This window comes from Odocoileus virginianus, chromosome 4 (genome assembly GCF_023699985.2).
Source record: "Odocoileus virginianus isolate 20LAN1187 ecotype Illinois chromosome 4, Ovbor_1.2, whole genome shotgun sequence".
In the NCBI taxonomy this organism is placed as follows: domain Eukaryota; kingdom Metazoa; phylum Chordata; class Mammalia; order Artiodactyla; family Cervidae; genus Odocoileus; species Odocoileus virginianus.
In genome coordinates, this window is record NC_069677.1 from 40,292,610 (window position 1) to 40,315,143 (window position 22,534).

The 22,534-nt window shown below is 36.7% G+C and overlaps 1 protein-coding gene across 4 annotated transcripts in view; it reads right to left on the reverse strand.

Moving 5' to 3' along the window:
* LOC110128078 (uncharacterized) overlaps positions 1 to 14,237 on the reverse strand; it is a 28,714-nt gene extending 14,477 nt beyond the window's left edge. For all 4 annotated transcript variants that reach the window (XR_002311045.2, XM_020878636.2, XM_020878633.2 and 1 more), the window contains exons 1-3: positions 14,100 to 14,237; positions 6,637 to 6,781; positions 3,691 to 3,784 (exon numbers count right to left, since the gene is read on the reverse strand). Coding sequence is in view for 3 of the 4 variants with exons in the window: in XM_020878636.2 (XP_020734295.2) it covers positions 3,691 to 3,784; positions 6,637 to 6,781; positions 14,100 to 14,125 (265 nt within the window). In the remaining variant the exon portion in view is untranslated. The remainder of the gene's footprint in view (positions 1 to 3,690; positions 3,785 to 6,636; positions 6,782 to 14,099) is intronic.
* Between the last annotated feature and the right edge of the window lie 8,297 nt (positions 14,238 to 22,534).

The following is a 22,534-nucleotide window of genomic DNA, read 5'->3' on the forward strand; positions in this document are numbered from 1 at the left end:
GTCAACTCATTGACTGGGGAGACCTCAAGTTTATTGTCTTTATTTTCATCCTCTCCCCCACACCAAATTTGGTAGCTTTCTTTGTATAACAGCTATACCAGTTCTTAAACTCTGCCCTGTATTGTTTGTTTGATATCTATTGATCTTCTGCTGTTTCAATTATTTCTTTTCAAAGCAGCTTGCAAAGATTTCTTTGAAGTTAGAAGCCAAAGGTCACTTCCACTGTGAGGAGATGTATTAAATTGGATTCTTTAAAAAAAAAAACCAAACCTCAGACCTGCTTGGTAATTGAAGATATATCTCAGCAGCTGAGAACTGAAGTCTGGAATATCTGACAGCCCAGGGATGTTGGCTTACGCCTGCCATGTCTGAGCTTATTCTTTGTCCCTTCACTGGATTTGTAACTCTTAACAGCAGTGACTGAATTAACTTGCTGGGGGATTTTCAAACAGGAAGAATCTATTCTTTAAAAGAATTCTGCCAACAATATGCTCTTTGGCTTCATTTAATTGGGAGGAGTTAAGTCAGTTTCTATCTGGCAATCAAAGCCCTGGGAAATTGCTGTTTATCACACACCAGCTAACCTTTCTTTTCTTGGGAACACTTCCTGAATGTACAACTGGGGCGACTGAGATCAACTGCGGTAATTTTGATGGATGTTTCAGGATCTAATCTAGAAAGAGGGGCATTCTTATCAGAATGCTTTTGAAATGCACTTGTTCTCCATCTCACACAAAAAAACACTTATACAAAATTTAGGGCAACGAACTAGGACATCTGTTTTCCTCATGGCTTGACTGTTTCCTCTCCCCTAGAACATGCTCCAGTCCTTTTACGACCAGTCACTTGCGAGAGATTGGGTGTTGTTAATGGCCTAATGGAAGCAAATTGTTTCTTATCTCTGGAGACTGATGATATCCTCTGCATGAATGACCACTGGGATCTTCACGAGGGCCGATTTTACTGATGACCTCAGCACATGACTTGGCTGCTTAGATCAGAGAAGAAGGGAGACTGCTGGACTCTTTTTTTTTTTTCATTTATTTTTATTAGTTGGAGGCTAATTACTTTACAATATTGTAGTGGTTTTTGTCATACATTGACATGAATCAGCCATGGATTTACATGTATTCCCCATCCCGATCCCCCCACATGCTCCTTTTCAGTTTACTCCTAGATTTTTATTCTCCTGTCATCTCCAGTTTCTCCAGTTCTGCAGTACTCTCTAAATCTCAACTCTCCACCTGTCACTCCAAATACAATTTATTTTGCCTCATGGTGGCTGCCACAGTTATCAACGACCTCCCCCCACATACACCTGGATAAATGCCAGTACGCTTACATTCCGTTCCCAGTGTTTCACTTCCTATTCAAATGTCTTCATTTCCTGCCTCTCTCCAAGCCCCCTCAACCAGTTTTTTCCATAGTAGGGACCTCAGATCACCTGCAACAGAATCACCTAGAATAATTTTAATAAATGCAGATTCCAGGGCCCCACTACATACTAACTACATCAGATGCTTCAGGCATAGGGCCTGGGCATGCATGTTTTCTGCACACTTCCAGGTAACTTGCGCACACACAGAAGTTTAAGAGCCTACTAAACCCTGCCTTCTTTAACCCCTGATGTAACGCTTTCTCTTTTTTTTGTTGATGAACTCTATACCTGTGACATACATGGCCTCCACGGCCTCTGATCTCCTTCCTTCCTAATTCCCCATAATTTATTTTTTATTGTTTATTAATTTTTTCATTAAAATTTATTTATAGTAGGTCTTTATTGGTTATTAACTTTAAATATAGAAGTGTGTACATGTCACTAATTTCCCATAATTTGTTGCTCTTAGAAAAATATTCCAAGATCTCCAAAGGGAAGTGTAATTTACCTCTAATAGTACTATCTAATAACATTTTATTATTATAAAATAAATTAATATATAATCTAAGTTATTACATAAAATATGTTTTATTATATAAGCCAATGGATGCTTAGCTGCAAAATAGATATGGTAGAGTTAAACCATAAGAACATATTTAACTCACAGTTTTATAAAAAGATGTTATTTTAATCACCTTTATCATTTGAGCTTGAGTGAAAGAAGGAAAGCATTAGTGGGTAAAGTAATGCAATTGAGAGGTGGAAATGGGCAGATGAATATACCTATAGCAACTTTTCTTAAACCAATACTACAATTGTATGATAGACAGTGTATCTGCAAGTCTACAAATACAGGTATAAATTAGCCAAGATACTTGATATTTTATAAAGACCAAATACTCACTGCAGCAGGAATTACGTCTAATATTATTTCATCCACTTGTGAAGGATGCAAAAAGATAACAGTCTCTGTTCCTACAGAACTTATAATCTGTTGCAGCTACTTCTAGAAATCAAACATTATGTATATCAGGGCTTCAGGTTAAAAATCCTTCATACTGCCTCACCAGCACATTAATAAAATCTGACAGTATGAAAGAGGAATAATGAAACATTGGTTATTTTACCAAGTTTAAAATGTTTAGTGAAAATGCACAATGCACTGGTTTATTTAGATTGTCTTTTAATACTTTTTTAATCAATGTAGGATTAACCAGTTTAAAGTCATCCACTGAATTAACAATGTTATTCATGATCATAAAATTCCAACAAATTTTATGGTTAAATAAATTTCATTGGTTAAATAAATTTAATAATATCCTTACGATAGAAAGATATGCAACTTCTAAACAATTTGTTTGGAGTAATGTTTATAACAGGGAGGAAAGAATGGCTCACAATATCAGATGAAAAAACTCAAGAAATACAGGTGTCCACATTATTTTGTAAGGAAATATATACATGCTTTTCAAAAAAAGACTAAATGGAAATAAAACAGTGATTATTTCTGGATAATTGAATTGCAGGTTCTTCTGTTTGTTTTCCAATATTTAATATTGAACGTTATTATTTATGTGATCAGCTATAAGATGATGCTTTTAGGGCTTCTCTGGTGGTCAGTGGTTGAGTCTGCCTCGCAATGCAGGGGACACTGAGTTGATCCCTGGTCTGGGAAGATCCCACGTGCCCTGAGCAGCTGAGCCTATGAGCTACAACAGCTGAGCCCGTGTTCTAGAGCCTGAGAGCAGAAACTCCTGAGCCCACGGGCTGAAGCTCCTGAAGCCCTTGCAACCTAGAGCCCATGCAGAAGCCCAGTGAGAAGCACGTCCACTGCAATGAAGAGGAGTCCCCCCTCATGGCAAATAGAGAAAGCCCACACACAGGAACAAAGACCCACCACAGCCCAGAAGCAAAATAAATAAACACATGAGTAAATTTTAAAAGAAAAAGAGTATGCTTTTAAAGGTGGTTTCAGTATATTAACAACTATGTGGTCTTGAAAAAGGGAATTTTTCTTTTTTTTTTTCATTTATTTTTATTAGTTGGAGGCTAATTACTTTACAATAATGTAGTGGTTTTTGTCATACATTGACATGAATCAGCCATGGATTTACATGTATTCCCCATCCCGATCCCCCCTCTCATCTCCCTCTCTACCTGATCCCTCTGGGTCTTCCCAGGGCACCAGGGAAAAAGGGAATTTTTCTACCTCTAGGTCATACAGGTTTGTATCCCCCAGTAATGTCTTATTATCCTCAAAAAACATCTACCAAGAGCATGTACGAAAAGATCACACACTTCAGTTCCTTTACCTTCTCTTACTCGTGGGCAACGCAGTTGACTTCCTTGGATGTCATTTTGTTCAACTTTGTGCCAAGTGAGGTACTTAAAAGAATCTGATGGAAGCTTTAAAGTAAGAGAGAAGAGAAATATCATCTGGTGATAAACAGTTCACTTACTTTATGTGTACAAGTAATGTGAACCCATCCAAACATTGAGCTAAATCGAACTCTAGGTACCTAATGACATACTTATTGATGTTATGTTAGTCCAATCTAAATTATTTATTTTTATTCAATTTTGCATCTTCCAACATCTACAACTGATTTATGTTTATTGACAAATGATAGCACAAATAAATATATGTACCCATTCATGAATCCACTTTACACCACCTCTAATAATCTGTCCTCTGATATTTATTGAATAGCTCATGAGGAATCTCATTCTATTTTAGAATAGTTGTAATTGTTAAAGGTTCTTCATTATATGGGTCCGAAGTAATCCTTCTAAGTTAGTCCAGTTGTACAAGCTCTGCCTTTTGAGGCTACACAGAAGAATCCCTTCACATTTTAAGTGTCTGATAATAGTTGTCATCCTCTTTGTCATTTAGTTATTACTTACAGATCATGGTTTACAAATTATTGACTACTCAGGAAGAGCGTGGTTCTCCTTGAGAAGAGTTCCATTTTACTGACATTGTTCCTAAAATGTGTGGCCAATATTGAATGAAATATTTCAGGTCTCTGGTCATCTTCCTTGTTCTGGACAGTGTATTGCTGACCAGAATATGTGTCAAGATCACATCTGGGGCAATTTTATGCTGTTTGTTACTATTGAAGCTGTAGTCAATCAAAATTCCTAGTATCTTACATGACTTATGATAGTTTCAAGGTTAGCACAAACAAAAAGGCATATTACTCAGCAAAGAATATTATGTTAAATACATATGCCATAGATTCATTCTTCTGTTAGCCATGTTATACCTATACAGACAAACCAAGGATATTTGATTTGAAGAAATGCCATTACAATATTTGGGACAACTACATTCATCTCACAGAACAGTATTTTGTATAGTTTTTCTTTGCTTGAGGCTGTGTGACTAACATAAAAAACATTTTTGTCATTAAATAAGATTATGAGGCACTGGATTAAACCAAGCTAAACATTTATCTTTACTACAGGACTTCTCTGAATCTTTAGTATCCTAAGATATATTGTGAGTCTGTACTATGAAGTAGTTTCCTGGACTTTTAAACCACAGAACCTTTGATTCTTAGCGTAGCACATGGAACTAGCTCATCCTATAAAGCAAAATTTGGGGCAAGCTGCCTCAAAATAAATTGGGAAGAGGTGGGTTTTTAATAATCATTTTAGCTTTGATCTTTTACCTTCATTACTTGTTTACTGAATGACCTTAGTTTTTCCATAAATATTTAAACATATTCATTTAAAAAATAACAAAAGTTCTCTAACTTGACTAACAACAACATTAAAAAGTTAATTAATGCTTGAGCAATTCTTTGGGACAATCTGAGGATTTGCTAACAGACTTTCAAGTAATTCACTTATTCTTCAGAATCAGTTTTTAAAAAACTAAGAAGCACAAACACATTTTAGATTATTGAAAAATGTAGTCTATCTTGGGCTGTTCAGTTTACATGTTTGTGGAAGCATCTTTCCCAATCTGTTACGTGCTTTTGGAATTTGCTTTGCTTGTTACTGTCATAGAATAAAAATTTTTTAGAAGTTAAATTTCCTGTAGTTGCCACATCCAATTGCCTTTTTGTGCTATTTCATGAGACTCTAGCTGGGAAAAAATGAATCTAAGCTAAAGTTATACTGAAAATAAAGTTTCCATTTTTCAACTGATATCTAATTTTGTGCCCCCCCCAAAAAACTGTCAGTTTTTTAAAGGAGTTATGTGGTTGATTTGGGGGTTTCTAACATCACGGGAAAATGAACCATTGCATTTCTTTATGTCTGTGAAAGGCTGTCAACATATTGCAGTTGTGTGACCATGCTTTCTTAAAGGACTCGTGAATATTCCTGTGTCTTACCCTGTTCTTTTTTTATTTTAATGGACCAAGTGATTAATCCATTGGTTCAATAAATATTTTTGAAACTAGAATGCTTCAACTCACTAATTTATTGAAAAATAAATATGGTGCCCCTGCTATGCGGCAGGCACTATCTCAGACACTAAAGATACAGAGTTAAATAAAATATGGTATTTGTGCTTGAAAAACTCATTTTCTGTCATTTGAGAGGCAAACATAGAAATAACTCATTTTCATCCAAGGAAAAGTGGAAAAGTTTTGAATGAAGGAAAGGAGGGACAAAACTTTGTGATTCCACTTAGATGGATTAAAGAACAGTCTTGGAAATGGTACATTTAGGAGGAAAATTTTTTATCTGGTGGACAAAGGATATTTCATAAAGAAAGGAGATAATTCTTAGACTAGAGACAGAATTTGAACTCAATTTGAACTCAGTGGGGAAAGGAAGGGACACCATTGTTATGTCTCTGGTCATTATCTTTTCTATTCATCTCTATCTCTTTTGTCTTCCTTCCTCCCCCCCAGATTCTTTCCTCTCTGAGGTGGGACTGAGAGTAACAACTTTCATTTTCTCCCCAGTTACAAGGATAGATTTAAGACATGTTTGCGTGTGTGCTAAGTTGCTTTGGTCATGTCCAACTGTTTGTGGCCTTACGGACTGTAGCCTGCCAGACTCCTCGATCCATGGGATTTCCCAAGCAAGAATACTGAAGTGGGTTGCCAGTCCCTCCTCCAGGGAATCTTCCCTACCCAGGGATCGAACCTGCATCTCTTATGATCCTGCCTTGGCTAGCAGGTTCTTTACTACTAGCGCCACCTTGGAAGACATGTATACACTTATTAAAAAGTGTGAAGTGTTAATTAAAATGCATGTTAAACTTAAGACTAAGTAAAGAACAAATTAAAAATACTTACCAGGGATGATATTCCAGAATCTGAACGAGAATACGGTGTTCTGTTCCTGGAGAGAGCCCACGGCGTGTGTGTCTCACTCAGATAGGAGCCATAGGATGAATTAGATGGACAAGTCTCCTGATCAGTTGCATTTTGGCCTGAGGAGCTGAGTGAAAGAAAATGCTTAAGCGGTTCGGGAGGGATGAATACTTATGCCTGATCCACATTTTTGCAGGGCAGAAACCAATACAACATTGTAAAGCAATTATCCTCCAATTAAACATTTTAAAAAATGCTTAAAGTTTTTAAATGCAAATATCTTTGAATAAAACAACAATAGCCACAAATTATAAGCATCAGCTTTTCCATTTATAGGAGAGATAAGTGATACCCTAGGAATTGTCATAGGCCTAAACACAATTTTTATGGCTGACAGTCACTTAAGGCAAATTCTCCTCCAGATAAGAAAGAGTGTCTACAGAGAGTGCACATCTTTGAAAAGTAAATCTAATAGTACACAAATACATACTCGTAGGATATGAATAGGGAAATCAGCCCTAATTTTGTAATACCATTCCTAGTAGAACTAATACTACAGATTTGGCTAGTGCCAAATAAGCTTTAAACTCTCTACTGGTTTTCCCATTGATCTGGGTCTTCCATTTTCCCTGAAATTTCCCCTAGACCTATTATGTTTCCTCAAATTGGTGGCAAACATATTAAAAATTCAGGTTCTTTAATCAATTTTATTCACTTTAAAATACTGCTCAAATATTTCACTTAAAAACAGTCCTATTCCTTCTGTATTCCCATTGTTGTGCCACTGAGATATAAAATGTCTTTTTGCTTTCCTGTAGTTATTTACTGTTATTCTTGCACTTTTCCCTTTCTCCTCAAGAGTGGTTCTGTTTCTCTTTCTGTAATTGGTACTGTATATTACTTTAAGTCAATTTAAAAATAATATCTGAGTATGCTTTTTCATGTTAAGTAAAACTAGAAGTTGTATCTATCTCTGGCCTCCTTTTACCCTTGATGGATTATTTCTCAGGCTCCGAGAATCTTAAGAGACAGCATTCTATATTTTATGGCACAGTTATTATGAAGCTCTGTAGCAATTTTGCTTACAAGAAACTGACACATCTCTTGTATATTGAAGTTGCCTTCATGAAGTATAATGTAGAAATGTCTTTCATTTTTCATGTATTAACTGATGCGTTAAAGTAGAAGAGCATAGCCATTACATCATATTCTTAAAATAGTGCTATTGTGCCATTAAGAAAATAAAACAACTGTCTCCTTGTGTTATCAAGGAGAAAATTATCCCTCCATCTACCACTAAATAGCAAAAGATTTGGTCTTAATCATGTGAAAAACTCAGAAAATATATACCTCTCCAATATTCCCCAATTGAGCAATTCTTTAATAAACTGGATATGGTTTTCTTGACATACCAAAGAATACCTTACCATGGCAACAAATTAACAAACATTAGAAAAACATTACAGTGTGCAAAATTTATTATTCCTGAAGCAGGTAAATCCTGCTGTCTCTAACCAGAGTTTTGGCCAACAATCAGGGAGAATAAAATAAGGCAAAATGGAATAGTATTTCAGGGAATGAACAGAGGATAAACGTTTAACTGAATTTTGGTTCTCTTGTCTTTATGAAAATATGCTAGCCATTTTCTGCCAAAATGAAATCAGGAAGATAAGGATAATGATATGACTGACTCTTCTGTGATTCTGAACTTTAGTAATGGTTATACAGTGATGAGGGCCTGACAAAACATGGTCCACTGGAGAAGAGAATGGCAAATCACTTCAGTATTGTTGCCTTGAGAACCCTATAAACAGTATGAAAATCTGGCTTAAAACTCAACATTCAAAAAACTAAGATCATGGCATCCAGTTGTATCACTTCATGGCAAATAGATGGGAAAAAAATGGAAATTGTCAGATTTCATTTTCCTGGGCTTCAAAATCAATGTTCACACTGACTGTAGTCACACAATTAAAAGACACTTGCTCCTTGGAAGAATAACTATGGCAAACTTAGACAGTGTATTAAAAAGCAGAGACATTACTTTGCCAACAAAGGTCCATATAGTCAAAGCTTTGGTTTTTCCAGTAGTCATGTACGGATGTGAGAGTTGGACCATAAAAAAGCTGAGCACCAAAGAACTGACGCTTCCAAACTGTGGTGTTGGAGAAGACTCTTGAGAGTTCCTTGGACTGCAAGGAGATCCAACCAGTCCATCCTAAATAAAATCAACCCTGAATATTCATTGGAAGAACTGATGCTGACTCTGATGATCCAATACTTTGGCCACCTGATGCAAAGAGGTGACTCATTGGAAAAGACCCTGATGCTGGGAAAGACTGAAGGCAGAAGGAGAAGGGGACCACAGAGGATGAGATGGTTGGATGGCATCACTGACTCAATGAACATGAGTTTGAGCAAACTCAGGGATATAGTGAAGGACAGGGAAGCCTGGTGTGCTGCAGTCCATGGGGTTGCCAAGAGCCAGACACGACTTCACAACTGAACAGTAACACGGTGATGAGAAACAGGCCCAATAGGAAAATCAGGAAGTGTCTTTCTCTCTCTTGTTTTGAAACCTTAAGTGTGAGAAATGATCTTATTTTGTTTAAAGGAGAGCACCGGGAACCATAAGTTCACAAAGCCAAAATGTCTGATAAGAAGGATCCAGTTGATCGGGTTTTCACTGTACTTTGGTTGTGTAGTGCTGCAAGACCAGGCACAACAGCTTCAAGGTAAAATCACGTTTACAAAGAACTGAAAATTATCTCATTATCTTAGTTTATATTAGATTGTTTGAAAGTTTAAACTAGAAGAACTATTTGTGCCATTACCTTGACTGCTACTAGACATTTGTGAATAACAGAAAGTACTTAAAACTTTGGTAACAGAAATAAATAGGCAAATAACATCCTTTCTCTTTCACCGGCTGTTTTCCTGCCAGAATGGAATGAAATAAATATGGTCTAGAGTTTCAGCTAAGGACAGATTATCTGAGAAGATTCTAATCAGTAGATAACTAGTGTGACTCTCTTTCAGTGTGATTACTTTCTGTGGGTCCCAAAGGCTGGATTCTTTCTCTCATATTCATATATTCCTCCTGGACACCACACCAGAGGGCAGTGGTGAAGAGCAGTGTGCTCACATTGTGAAGTAAAACCTTTGGGGAATTCTGAAGCTCTTCTTTGTTCCATTACTTCTATCATGAATTCCATATAGAAGTTTATTTTGGTCTGGTTTGGGGGGGAAAATATCAGCAAAGAAAGATAATTTGTGATCCTTTAGTTTAAAAAAAGAAAAGGTAGAACATCTTCCAGGTTATCTGACTAATCCAAACTTCTACCCCATCTGCCTTCATGCACACATCACTGATGTCCAGAGTGCAAAACAGTGAGTCCCGAGAATCTAAAACTGTTACTGCTGTGACCTTGGGTCACTTAGCACCACTGGTGGGTCCTTATATTTAATATTCAGAAGATGATGTGGACTCTGCCTGAGTGAAAAGCTTTTCTGGTTTGGTTTTGTGTTTTTTTGGCAACAATATTAATAGGATGCCAACTATTACTTATATAATGATTTTATAAGTAACATTTATTAATCATATGCTATGTGCTAGGCATTATTCTAAGAACTTTACAGAGATTAACTCATTTAATCATTGTTGTTGTTCATTCACCAAGTTGTGTCCAAGTCTTTGCAACTTCATGGACTGCAGCATGTCAGGCTTCCCTGTCCTTTACTATCTCCCAGAGTTTGCTCAAATTCATGTCCATTGAGTCAGTGATGCCATCTAACCATCTCATCATTTGCCACCCCGTTCTCCTTTTGATTTTAATCTTTCCCAGCATTAAGGTCTTTCCCAACAAGTTGGCTCTTCACATCAGGTGGCCAAAGTATTTAATCATTAAAATCACCAAAGTGCATAGCATCGTTATTTTGATTTTAGAGATGAGGAAGCAGAGACCCAAAGAGGTAGCATAACTTGTCCAAGTCAAACAAGTAAATGATCAAGTATTTTTAATTACTACAATTCAAATAAGATTCAGATAAGATACTGTGATTCTTTAACTGTAAATCTGTATCATTTATTTGGATGCAGTTGTTATTAAGGAAAATCATTAATATTGATTTTTCCTATTCTGATTGCTTCACTTAACTACAGATAAATAATTCACTAGTTAATAGAACATGTAAATCTGAGCAGTGACTCTTTACTGAAAATAAATGGTAAGCCTTTAGTAGTAGAACCTATGAGAACATCATTCCAGGTAACATCAAGCTGTTTTAAAAACCCTCTCATGTCTCCCCTCCCCAAAGAAAATAAAACCAGGCTTATAGTTTAGTTGGTATTTTGGTTTATTCATTTTTAATCTTTCTGCCTGCATTGAACAAATAAATATCATAAATTGCAACTCTAAACCTTATGAAAGAGAAATTAATTTTATTAATGCTTTAATATAAAGTTGCCATGACTAAAACAGTACAGCATTCGTCAGGAGTGATTTATGGTGTCTTTAAAATAGGTGGTATTATCTGAATTGGCCATCTGTTCTTGGTTTCAAAAAGTGTAGAATGGCCAACAAGAGTGAATCTGGTGAGCTGAGACTGCAGGACGAAAAACAATAATAATATAAGTTATCAATTCATGAGCCCCTTTCATTGGAAGATTGCATTGTTGTTTACAATCAGGAATTTATAAGCCCCATAAATTGTCTGCTGCAAAGGGATGCTATCTATTTAATTAAAATGTCAAGTTGGTGATTATGTAGCTTTGCAAGGACAGGAAAGGAGGAAGTGGCAAATGGCCTAGTTTCTAAGGTGAAGCCGAGCTTCTGAGATGAAGGAGGCTGTATTGAACACACACCATCCAGAATGCCAGGGGGCTCCTTCAGACAGTCAGTGTGGTCAAGATGGCATTGCTTACAACTCCATTTCTAAATGTTCCATTTATATTCAGTGCTGCATCATGAAAGCTTTGTATTTAGAAGAAAAAGAAACAGCTCAATCATATTTTTCAGTTAGCAAAGGACGCTCCCCAAGTCCTCAGATGCTTTCTTACTCCCCCCACATTATTGAGCTAGGCTCTCAGATCTAGTGGGATCTTGCTAAACCCATGCACTTGGGCTATCAACTAGAGGAAACTTACCATGAACTCTAGAGCATTAAATTTGGCTGAAAGAAGATATCAATCCAATCTCTGATTACTTTGACCATTCTTCTTATCTTTTAAAATCCAGAGACCTTGTCCTCTCTATACCTATATGTAAGTTTATTCATTTGTAGAACAGGTGATGATTGTGCTATCTACATGTTAGGGATGGTGAGGAGATATTGTAAAACACTGAAAAAGAAGGTTTCATGAAATCAAGAAGTCTTTTGCAATTATAACATGTTAATGTCTGAAGTAGCAAATTTGGCATACCATGTTATTGCCTTCAAATTTCTAATGTCTCTAAATTAAGTTCCTAGAACTAAATCCATAAATTAAGTAAATAATCACATAGCAATGAATGTTCTAAAAAACTCGTGTGTTTTACAAATATCCCTAAAATTTTAGTACCTAAGGCCCAGAGTTTTAACAGATATATCTGAAACTATTTAGATTGTTGATTCTAAAAACACAGAGGTACAAATTATAATTTTGAAAAATATACAACTAAAATTGTCATTTCTTTATTTCTATCTTAATGGTCCAATTTTAATTTTATGTAACCTTGTATTCTAATGACTTTTTCCTGTCCCTGTTGCTCTAGCCCCATGTACATTCCTATAAACACAAATAGGCCCCCATATTAAGATACAACAAAAGTAAAAGGACAAATGTTATCAAAATTCTTTAGAGGAAAACCTTGTAAACTTCAGTACCTATTAATGGGTTCACTGACATTTTTAGAAACACAAAGTTATATTAAAATCCTAGGAACAATGAAGATAAACTGAGATACCTCTATGTTTTCTTTATAAAATTATATTTAGATTTAGAATGTTATTGCAACCACATATATATCTGCTATTTAGAAGGTTCCCAGTACTTGAGGAATGTTTTACTACTCGCTACATTGTTATAGTTTTGAAAATTCAACCACATACAACACTGCAAAGGAGAAGAAGAATATAGACACTAAAGGACAATATGTGATTAGGTAGTTTTGTCAACAGAGACAAAACTAGAAAATTTCAAATGAAATTAACAGTATGTTAGGAAGGTAGTCTGACCAAGACTTGTTTCATGATGTGCAGAAATGTGATCGAACAAATACTGGCACTAAGAAAACATTTTTTTTTTCTTTTTTCTTCTTCCTTCCCTCCCTCCCACTCTTCCCCCACTCCTTCAAAATTTGAAGATTAAACTTTAAGTTGCAGCCTGGCCATCACTTTTTACCCTGTCTCTGAAATAATTTTATAAAATGTACCAGCTTAAAAATAATAATATTGATCATAAATATCATTTTTTTTACAGAATTCATGAGTAAACTTCCTCTTGGTACAGTGTATTCAAGGGTGTTAGCAAGTAGGAAAAATTAATTTATAACTGGTCACAAAACTTCTACACATTTAAACACCATTGATTCACATGCCCATTTCTAATTATTTCACAGTTTTTGACATTAAAATCAACATAACATCTACATACTGCTGAGATAAGATGTTCAGAGTTTGCTAACTAAAATAAAACTTCTGTAATATAACTGCTGCAGCTTTTAAATCCCTACTTAAGCATGAGTCCTATCTTAACTATAGGCAGTAAATTTAGAGGGCTATAAATAAATTTCACACAATCATGAAAGCACAATGTATTTCATCCTGAAAACTGAAGGGGCAAATCTCACTTTTTTAAGGATGAGAGCCAATTGAAACTCATCTAAGGACAAAACATTCAAGTCCTTAAGAGACCTAATCATATGTTGTCTAATTATCAGCATGCTTTGAGAAACATTTATGAAACAGCTATAAAATTTAGGAATGAAGAAACAAGGATCGGGTTTTGGCCTCTAATTTAATCTGGTTTATGACTTTATTGATCTAGCAAAAGTCCTGTTTTCTGGTAGTTATTTCATTTAAATGTAACTAATAGATAAAACTAATATTAACTATAATTAGTGGGTATTAACTAATAGATACTTCCTTCTGGCTGTCCTATCTGATCTTCCCCCTGAAGTTCATACACGCTCTCTTAAAGTGCCATGCGTAGCTATGAATGTACCACTATTAGGCTGTAAGTCCAGCTCTCTGTTACAGCAACGATTACCTGAATTGCATTTGTAGCCAGTTGCCTGCATATAGGTGAGGTGGTGGCTCATTTCTCTAAGCAACAGTCATCAGTAACCCAGATTTCATAATTTTACATTTTTAAATGAAATTTAATCCAGGAACACACAAACCTGTGGTTGTCTGTTTTCTCTTAAGGAATGAATAAGACTACTTGTAATATTTTGTTTGCTTACCTTTTGGACATGTCTTGCTGGTGCATAAAGTTCCTCTGGCCTTCCTAAACCTATTTTTCTGAAGACATTTTTCATCCCATTCCCAGAAGAGCTGTCCAGCAAGAATCAGCAGCCTTCTTCTGGGGTCTTCCATGTGTTCACCGTGACCAAGGAAACAAGCTGTTACCTAGCAACCTGGCCCTTTAGGAGGTATTGTTACCAATCTGTTAGTGCTCATCAAAGGAATTCCTGGGCTCCTGGAGCAGCTAATGGTGGATGCTGTTTCCAGGGAGTTTTCTAAACTGTGGTATAACTGAACCTTGACTACAGAAACATAAATTATAGCAGAGGGAGCAAATGGCCCTGGCACCCCTGAAAAGTGTGCTGTCTTTAGCTCTATTATTTCTTGAATTGTCTGCATCTGGCTTGGGTTTAGTTGAAGTGGTACTGATGCCATGTATCCCTCAGTATTTGGTTTCGTGTTCCTCTTCTGAAGTTTCAGAACAAGCAGAAGGAGCAAAAGGGAAGTTATCTAATTCCAGTTTGAAACTTGGTCAGATAAAACACCTTGGAATTGAAGGTAGGGAATTCTGCCTTGTTCAGCACAAGAAAACAAAAAGTATTTCCAAGCAAATGTTTACAGCCTGTCACAGAAAAAGGAGATAATATCATACTGTATTCTCATTTACTGATTCAAGAAGTCTGCTTAGAGTGCCTGCTATGTAGGTAGACAGCACTGTGAATTTTTAACTTCAGGAGCTGATAAAACAAAAGTTCAGCCTGCTACTTGCATGCCTTCTTTCCTCCAAATAGAAAATGTTAGCTGTGCTTTTGAGGACTGAGAATTTGTTGTTTGCCAGAAGCACAGTAAACACTTTCATAGTCTCTACTGATTCAGAGAACAAGACATTTGTGAAACCATTTTATTTAAAAGCTCATTTCAAAACAAGATATTTGGCATGTCCTGCAAAAGAGCATTATGTTTCCATTTCATTTCTCTTTCCAAGCAGTGGTAATCCATCCATAGGCTAAAAATTTTCAGTAACCTTTGAAATGTGTTTCATATCAAAAGAATGTAAACACATTCTCTACATTATGTTTCTGTTAGAACTTATATTACACACAAAATGTTTCAGGCTGAAACTTAGCATAAAAACTTTCTGTGCTAAAAAATATCATTTGATATATTTGGTAAAGACCCACAGTTGACTTGTTTCTGTCCAAGTTAGTATAATTAAGAAAAGTTATCAAATATCTATAAAAGTTACATCTCAAATTTTCTGAATATTTTTTCCATGATAGTAGTAGAGATGCCAAATGGCAGACATTTCTTTACCCTTGTCATTTTGAAGCATCCTCAGAATTTCCCCAACTCCAAAAATTGTAAACAAGTATCTCAAGATGTATTAATTAAATTATAAACTGGTCTTAATTAATATTTTTAGCTTTATAGCCCCCCAAACACACCATAGCTCCACTATCTCAGGCAAAAGCTATTCATGCTCAAATGTTTTCATTCTGACCTTGCCAGAATCCTCTGATCCAATTGTCTCCACCAGTCTCCCAGTTGATCCTCACACCTTCTCTATCTTCTAACTTCCAAGATCTCTTCTCCCATTCTTACTTCCACAAAGCAAACAGAAAGAAATTTCCTCAGGGTCCCATCATCCATTCATCCACCCACTCTCATCTTCCTGCCTATTTTCCATGCTTTCTCCTCATTTACAGGTATGACATCAGCACTTCTTTCTTCATTTGTGGACTTGAGCCTGTCCCTTCATCTCTCCTCAAGACCATTGGTCCAGAAATTCCTCTGCATCATCAATTTCTCCTCTTCACTGCATCATTCCCACAAACATATAAACCTGCTGTTATTTTCCCCACTTAAAGCAGAAACCAAGCAAAAATACCCGGGATCCATTTCTCGATCCAGCTTCATCCCATTCCTTTATATCCATTACAGTGCGGGGAAAGCTTTGCAAGAGTTGTCTATGCTTGCTACACCCGGTTCTCTTCCCATCCCTCTTGAACTCATTCAGCTGTTGTTTTCACTCTACTGCTTCACTGGAACTACATTTGGCTTGGCCACTAATGACCTTCGAGTCACTCAATTCAATGGTTGGTTCCTAGCTCTCATTTCCTCGATCTAGCCACTGTATTTGAAACATCGTGCTCGCTTCGGCAGCACATATACTAAAATTGTATTTGAAACATCAAGTTACTCTCTTCCCTGGAACACTTTCTTCATTTGGCTTCTAGGACCCCGCACTCAACTGGTTTTCTTTCTATTTTATAATCTCTTTTGCTATTCCCTACTCATCCGACTAATGTCTTAATACTGATGTGTCCAAATCTCAGTCTTTTGACTTTTTCTCTTAACTCACTCCATTAATGATCCTATCCAGTCTCATGGCTTTAAAAACAATTTATATGCTAATGACTCCAATATTTATAACTCCATCCTAGACCCCCGCCTTCTCTCTCTTGAATTCCAAGGCTATATATTTACCTGCCTACTTGACATTCCTCTGGATGTTTCATAGTCACCTCCATCTTAATATTCCCAAAATAAACTTCTAAATCTCCTATCCAGACCAATCCCTTTTATATCCTTCATTTATACAAACCGAAAATCATGGAATTATCCTTAACTACTCTTTTCTTTCAAATATCGTATCCAATCCCTGGTGAAATCCTTTCAGCTCTAACTCAAAATATATTTAGAGTCTGGCCACTTCTCATCCACTCCATGGCTACCACAAGACCCCATATTTTTTTTTTTAACTTTGTATTTTGTCTTGTAATTTAGCCAATTCACAGTGTTGTGATAGTTTCTGGTGAACAGCAAAAGGACTCAGCCATACACATAAATGTATCCATTCCCCAAATTCCCCTCCCATCCAGGCTGCCGTATAACATTGAGCAAAGTTCCCTGTGCTACTTATGGTACCATAAGACTCCATATTTCTCATTTATTTATTGAACTATAGAAACTATAGTAATGAACACTAACAATATTGTGTTAGTTTTGGGTGTGCAGCAAAGATATTCAGAATATATATTCAGATTCTTTTCCATTATAGGTTATTATAAGATAATGAATATAGTCCCCTGTGCTATATACAATGGGTCCTTGTTGTTTATCAACTTTACATATAGTGGTGTGTATTTGTTAATCCCAAACCATTTATTCCTACCCCACTTTCTCCTTTGGTAACCATAAACTTGTTTTCTAAGTCTGAGTCTAGTTCTTGTTTGTAAATAAACTCATTTGTATCATATTTTTAGTTTCCATATATAAGTGATATCATGTAATATCTGTCTTTCTCTGCTTAACTTACTTCACTTAGTATAATAATCTCTAGGTCCATCCATATTGCCTCAAATAGCAATGTTTCATTATTTTTATGGCCGAGTAATATTCCAATGTACATATATAGCACATCTTCTTAAATTAGTCATCTGTTTACGGGCACTTAGATTGCTTCCATGTCTTGGCTATTGTAAGTAGTGCTTCTGTGAACACTGATGTGAGACCCCCATATTTCTTAACAGTATTATTGCAACAGACACTTCACTCGTCTCCTGGTTCAAACAATGCCCCTCACATTCTGTCCTCAAACGTAGCATGCAGAGTGATTCTGTTAGTTATTCTTCATATCAAACACTCAAACAGTTATCTATCTCACAAAGAAAGGACCAGCATCCTTACAAGGAAGTACAAGGCACTGATATATCTGGCATTAAAGAAAGTAATATCTCAAAATTAAAACTACTTTTGAAGTGTCCTCAAAACAATCAAGATTCAAGTTGACTAAGGTTCTTTGACAACTACCTGGAAGCCCAGGCTGATATATGATGTTAGACAATTAACTCTTTGAAAAAATCCTTCTACTTTTCTCTCTTATGGGCATCCCAGGTGGCGCTAGTGGTAACGAATCTGCCTGCCAATGCAGGAAACACAAGAGACTTGTGTTCCGTCCTCAGGTGGGGAAGATCCCCTGGAGTAGGAAGTGACAACCTGCTCCAACATTCTTGCCTGAAAAATCCTATGGACAGAGGAACCTGGCAGACTATAGTCCAAAGAGTTGCAAAGAGCCATACACGACTGGGGGACTAAGTATGCACACTACTTTTCTCTTAAGTTTCAGGACCAGTTAAAAGAAGAAATGTCCCAAATTTGGAATGTGAGCTGTTAAAAAAAAAAAAAGGCTACCATTTACAAGTGCTTCTCTGTATAATGGAGTGTTTTCTCAATATTGTGAAATAAAAACAAAAGGTAGAGTTTGTGGGTAGCTTCAGACAGTGGTAGCAGACTAGTTACCAGATCCCTAAGAGGTCCTCTTAGCATGCAGCACACACGTAATAGGTCCTCTGAAAAGTATACAAAACAAAAAGAAGGGAAAATTGTGTCTGCACAAAAACTCAGCAGACCTGGAGAACCGAGAGTGCTCAAACTTCAAAATAACTATGAATTAAAAACAATGATGAATCTTTTTTTCATCTCATGTGTCTCTCATTTGTCAGTCCTAGCCTCTCTCTACAGCAGTACATCAAGGAAAGCAAAAGCTGACCAAGAAAAATTGTGGAAAGGACAGAAAAAGATGGAGTCCAAAGTAGATCTAAATCTATCACAAGAAAAGATCAAGTCCCACCTAACCAGAATGTGTTATAAAACTGTCCACACAAATCAGAGGAAGGATTATTAGGGAAGAGATTTCAGAGTATGCCAGGTGAAAAAGCCCAGGCATGATATAAAGGGGACATCTTTGAAATATGTAACTTCTGGGAGAGAAAAAATGTGAAAAAAGAAGTGAGAACTTCCCTTTGGCAATTAGGATGTGGAGACAAAGATAAAAGGGAAAATATAACGTCTTATAATACGAAGTAGCATGTCTAGTGGAAGGACTCACAATTCATCCTGTGTCAGGTAATATCTCCCCCAGAGATGTCCACATCTGAATACCCAGAGTCTGGGAATGTGTTACCTTTCATAGAAAAAGGGAAGTAAGACAACAGATGGAATTAAGGTTGCTAATTAGCTGACCTCAAGACAGGGAAGATTCTCTGGGTTTGCCAGGTGGACCCAATGTAATCACAAATACCCTTAAACATAAGAGGAAATAAAGAGAATCGGTGTCAGAGAAAGACAGCTAGCCATTCCTGGCTTTGCAGATGGAAAGAGGCCATGTGCCAAATAAAGAGGCCATGTAACACAAAAGCATTATCCATAAAAGAGAAAAAATTGATAAACTAGCCTTCATCAAAATTAAGACATTATGCTCTTCAAAAAACACTTGTAAGAGAAAGAAATGGCAAGCGACTTGGAAAAATTATTTGCACATATATATAATATATACAGAATTTATAAAGAACCCTCAAATTCAATAGCAAGGAGAAAGGGAAAGGAACTAAAAAAGTGGGCAAAATAGTTGAAAGGAAGTTTGAGTAGAGTACATATGTGGATGATGAATTAGCACACGAGAAGATGCTCAGCTTCATCAGCCATTAAGGGAATGCAAACTGAAACCACAAGATACCATCACACATCTGTTAGAACGGTTAAAATTAAAAATAAAAAACTGCAAACAAACCAAATAATCTAGCCAAAAGAAGTGAATGGACTAAAAATTATGATATATTCATACCAGGGAATTACACCACAATAGAAACAAATTAACTAATGAGATGTAATCTATAGTGACAGAAAGAGATCTGTTTGTTTGGAAATTGGGCAGGGAATATGCCCACCATTCACCAGGGCAAGAACAGGATTACGGCCTTGCAGATGGCCCTACCCCAAGCCTCCTGCATGCCCAGCCATGGTCAACCTCATCATTCTCTTCAATATCACCGTCAACAACAAGCCCTTGGGCCACATCTCCTTTTAGCTATTTGCAGACAAAGTTCCAAAGACAACAGAAAACTTTCATGCTCTGAGACCTGGGGAGAAAAGATTTGGTTATACAGATTCCTGCTTTCACAGAATAATTCCAGGATTTATGTGCCAAGGTAGTGACTTCAGACGCCATCATAGCACTGGTGGCAATGCCATCTCTAGGGAGAAATTCATTATGAGAATTTCATCATGAAGCACACAGGTCCTGTCATCTTATCCATGGCAAATGTGCCCTAACAAAAATGATTCCTAGTTTTTCATCCGCCCTGCTGAGACTGATGGCAAGCATGTTGTCTTTGGCAAGGTGAAAGAGGGCAAGAATACTGTGGAAGCCATGGAAAGCCTTGAAATGGAAAAACCAGCAATATCACCATTGCTGACTTTTCTGGACAAACCCAGCAAATTTGACTTGTGTTTCGTCTTTGAGAAAAAAAAGAATGGGATTATGAAGGTGTACTTAAAAACATTTTTGGATAATGGACATGTATGTTATATTGATTGTGATGGTTTCACAGGTATATACATATGTCAAATTGTTTGCTTCAAATCTGTGCAGTTTATTATATGTCAATCACACACATACACAGAGAGACAGGGAAAGAGGATGTGTTTGTGTGTGTGTGTGTGTGTGAGAGAGAGAGAGAGAGAGAGAGAAAGACAGAGCCACAGAGAGGAAGAAGGATGAAAGAAGGAGAAGTGAGAGAAGGAAAAAGGAAATAGAATGAGAAGTAAAATGATGTGGAGGTATAATAAACCTATAACAGCCACTCATAAGCTCAATCTCAAATTTCTGTGCTCATGGAAATAGCCCTGTTTTCTCACTGATTATCCTTATCAATAATGTATATTTGAACTTCAAAATGAGCTTAAGTGAACAGCCTACTGCTCTAATCTCTTTTATACATGTGAGTTCCACTAAGTGGTTATTTCTTTACAGGGATGCATTGCTTACAGATATTGAAAAAATACTGTTTTGCTTTGTTTTTGACACTCAGAAAGCCCTTCTAAAATGAACCTGAGTATTTACTAGGAGTACTGCTGATGCATTTTGACTTATTGTATTTTATCATGAAATGGTGATTTGCTAGGCAGGCAAGGTGATCCATCTAAGCCCCCTCCTCTCCTTCAACACTTCAGGCAGAGTTGTGCTTGTATCTGTTTTATAAATGGATTTCTGCATAAGATTTAGATTGATAAAAAGCTGGCTAATAATTGTCAATTCCCATGGAAATGAAAACCAGGGAACAGCAGAAAAATGAACTCAGAACCCGGTACCGGGAAGGGCAAGCCAGTTTGCAAAACTGCAGCAGGGGAAAGCAGAGGGTCACTCAGAAAGTTAAGGGTAAGATTGACAGGGTAGGTTTGGAGATGGGGCCCTATAGCGAGTACTATCAAACAAGATTTCTTGGGGACAGCCTTCTACACCTCTACCAAAATCTTCCAGACATATACAAATGAGTAACTAACTAGCCTTCCTCTGCTCTTTCTCCATAATGATCTTTTTGCCTTATACTAAGAAACTAATACCCATAGTAGTTTCCCTGTGTATATCATCCACTACTTGATATCTCTCTTGCCAAATACGGTGACTAGAATATCATAAGCATGAAATAAGTACTGGCTAAATGAATGAGCAACAGTGCACGGTCTAGAGCCATCCTTCTGAATCAGAAGACGGAGGGAGTCCACAGCTGAGAAGTGGTCACTAAACTGCAGAATACTTCTCTGGTTTACTATTGAGAAAAATGTGTGTGTTTACAAAGGCATTGCTTAAGGAAAACATTTCAAGAGCCTTCTATCAGTAGAAACGCACTTTAGCCCCTAACAGATTGATCTGGAATCTTCAGAAAAAGAAGTGCATATTTTCCTATGAGAGTGTGAAGAATAACTGATAGGGAAATAAGGGAAAAACAGAAAAATTCCATGGCATTTCTAACACAGATGTATGGATTCTGCCTCACATTCCATTCTTTGGGGAGAAAATAACAATGAGAAAAAGCATTCATTTCCTTCCTGTAAGGTTTAATTGGAGACAAATCAAGGTTTTGCCCTTTCTTTTTCTTGTGGTGTGAACAGTTCTGTGCTCCATGTAACAGAATTTTGAGGACCTGGCTAGGGTCTTGTACCTAACAGGTACTCAATCAGGAGGTGACACCAGGGAATTGGGAGTTCTTTGAGAGATGACTTTATTAATTAGGAGAGAAAAAGATCTTGCCTTCAGAGAAGCAGAACAATGACTTCAGCAGCACCCATTCAAAGGCAGACTAAGAGAGTTCTAAACTTAAGCTGGAAGAAATTATTATTAGGCAAAAATGATTAATAGAATGTATGAGATGGGTCAGGTTTTTGTCATTTTAAATCTTTTTAAATATCCTTGCTACATGAGAAATCTTCTATATGTATATTTGCCTGTGCTGTGCTATGTTCAGCAGCTTAGTCGTGTCCAACTCTGTGTTTCCCTGTAGACTAGACCCTGCCAGGATCTTCTGTCCATTTATTTCCCAGGCAAGAATACTGGAGTGGGTTGCCATTTCCTCCTCCAGGGGATCTTCCCAAC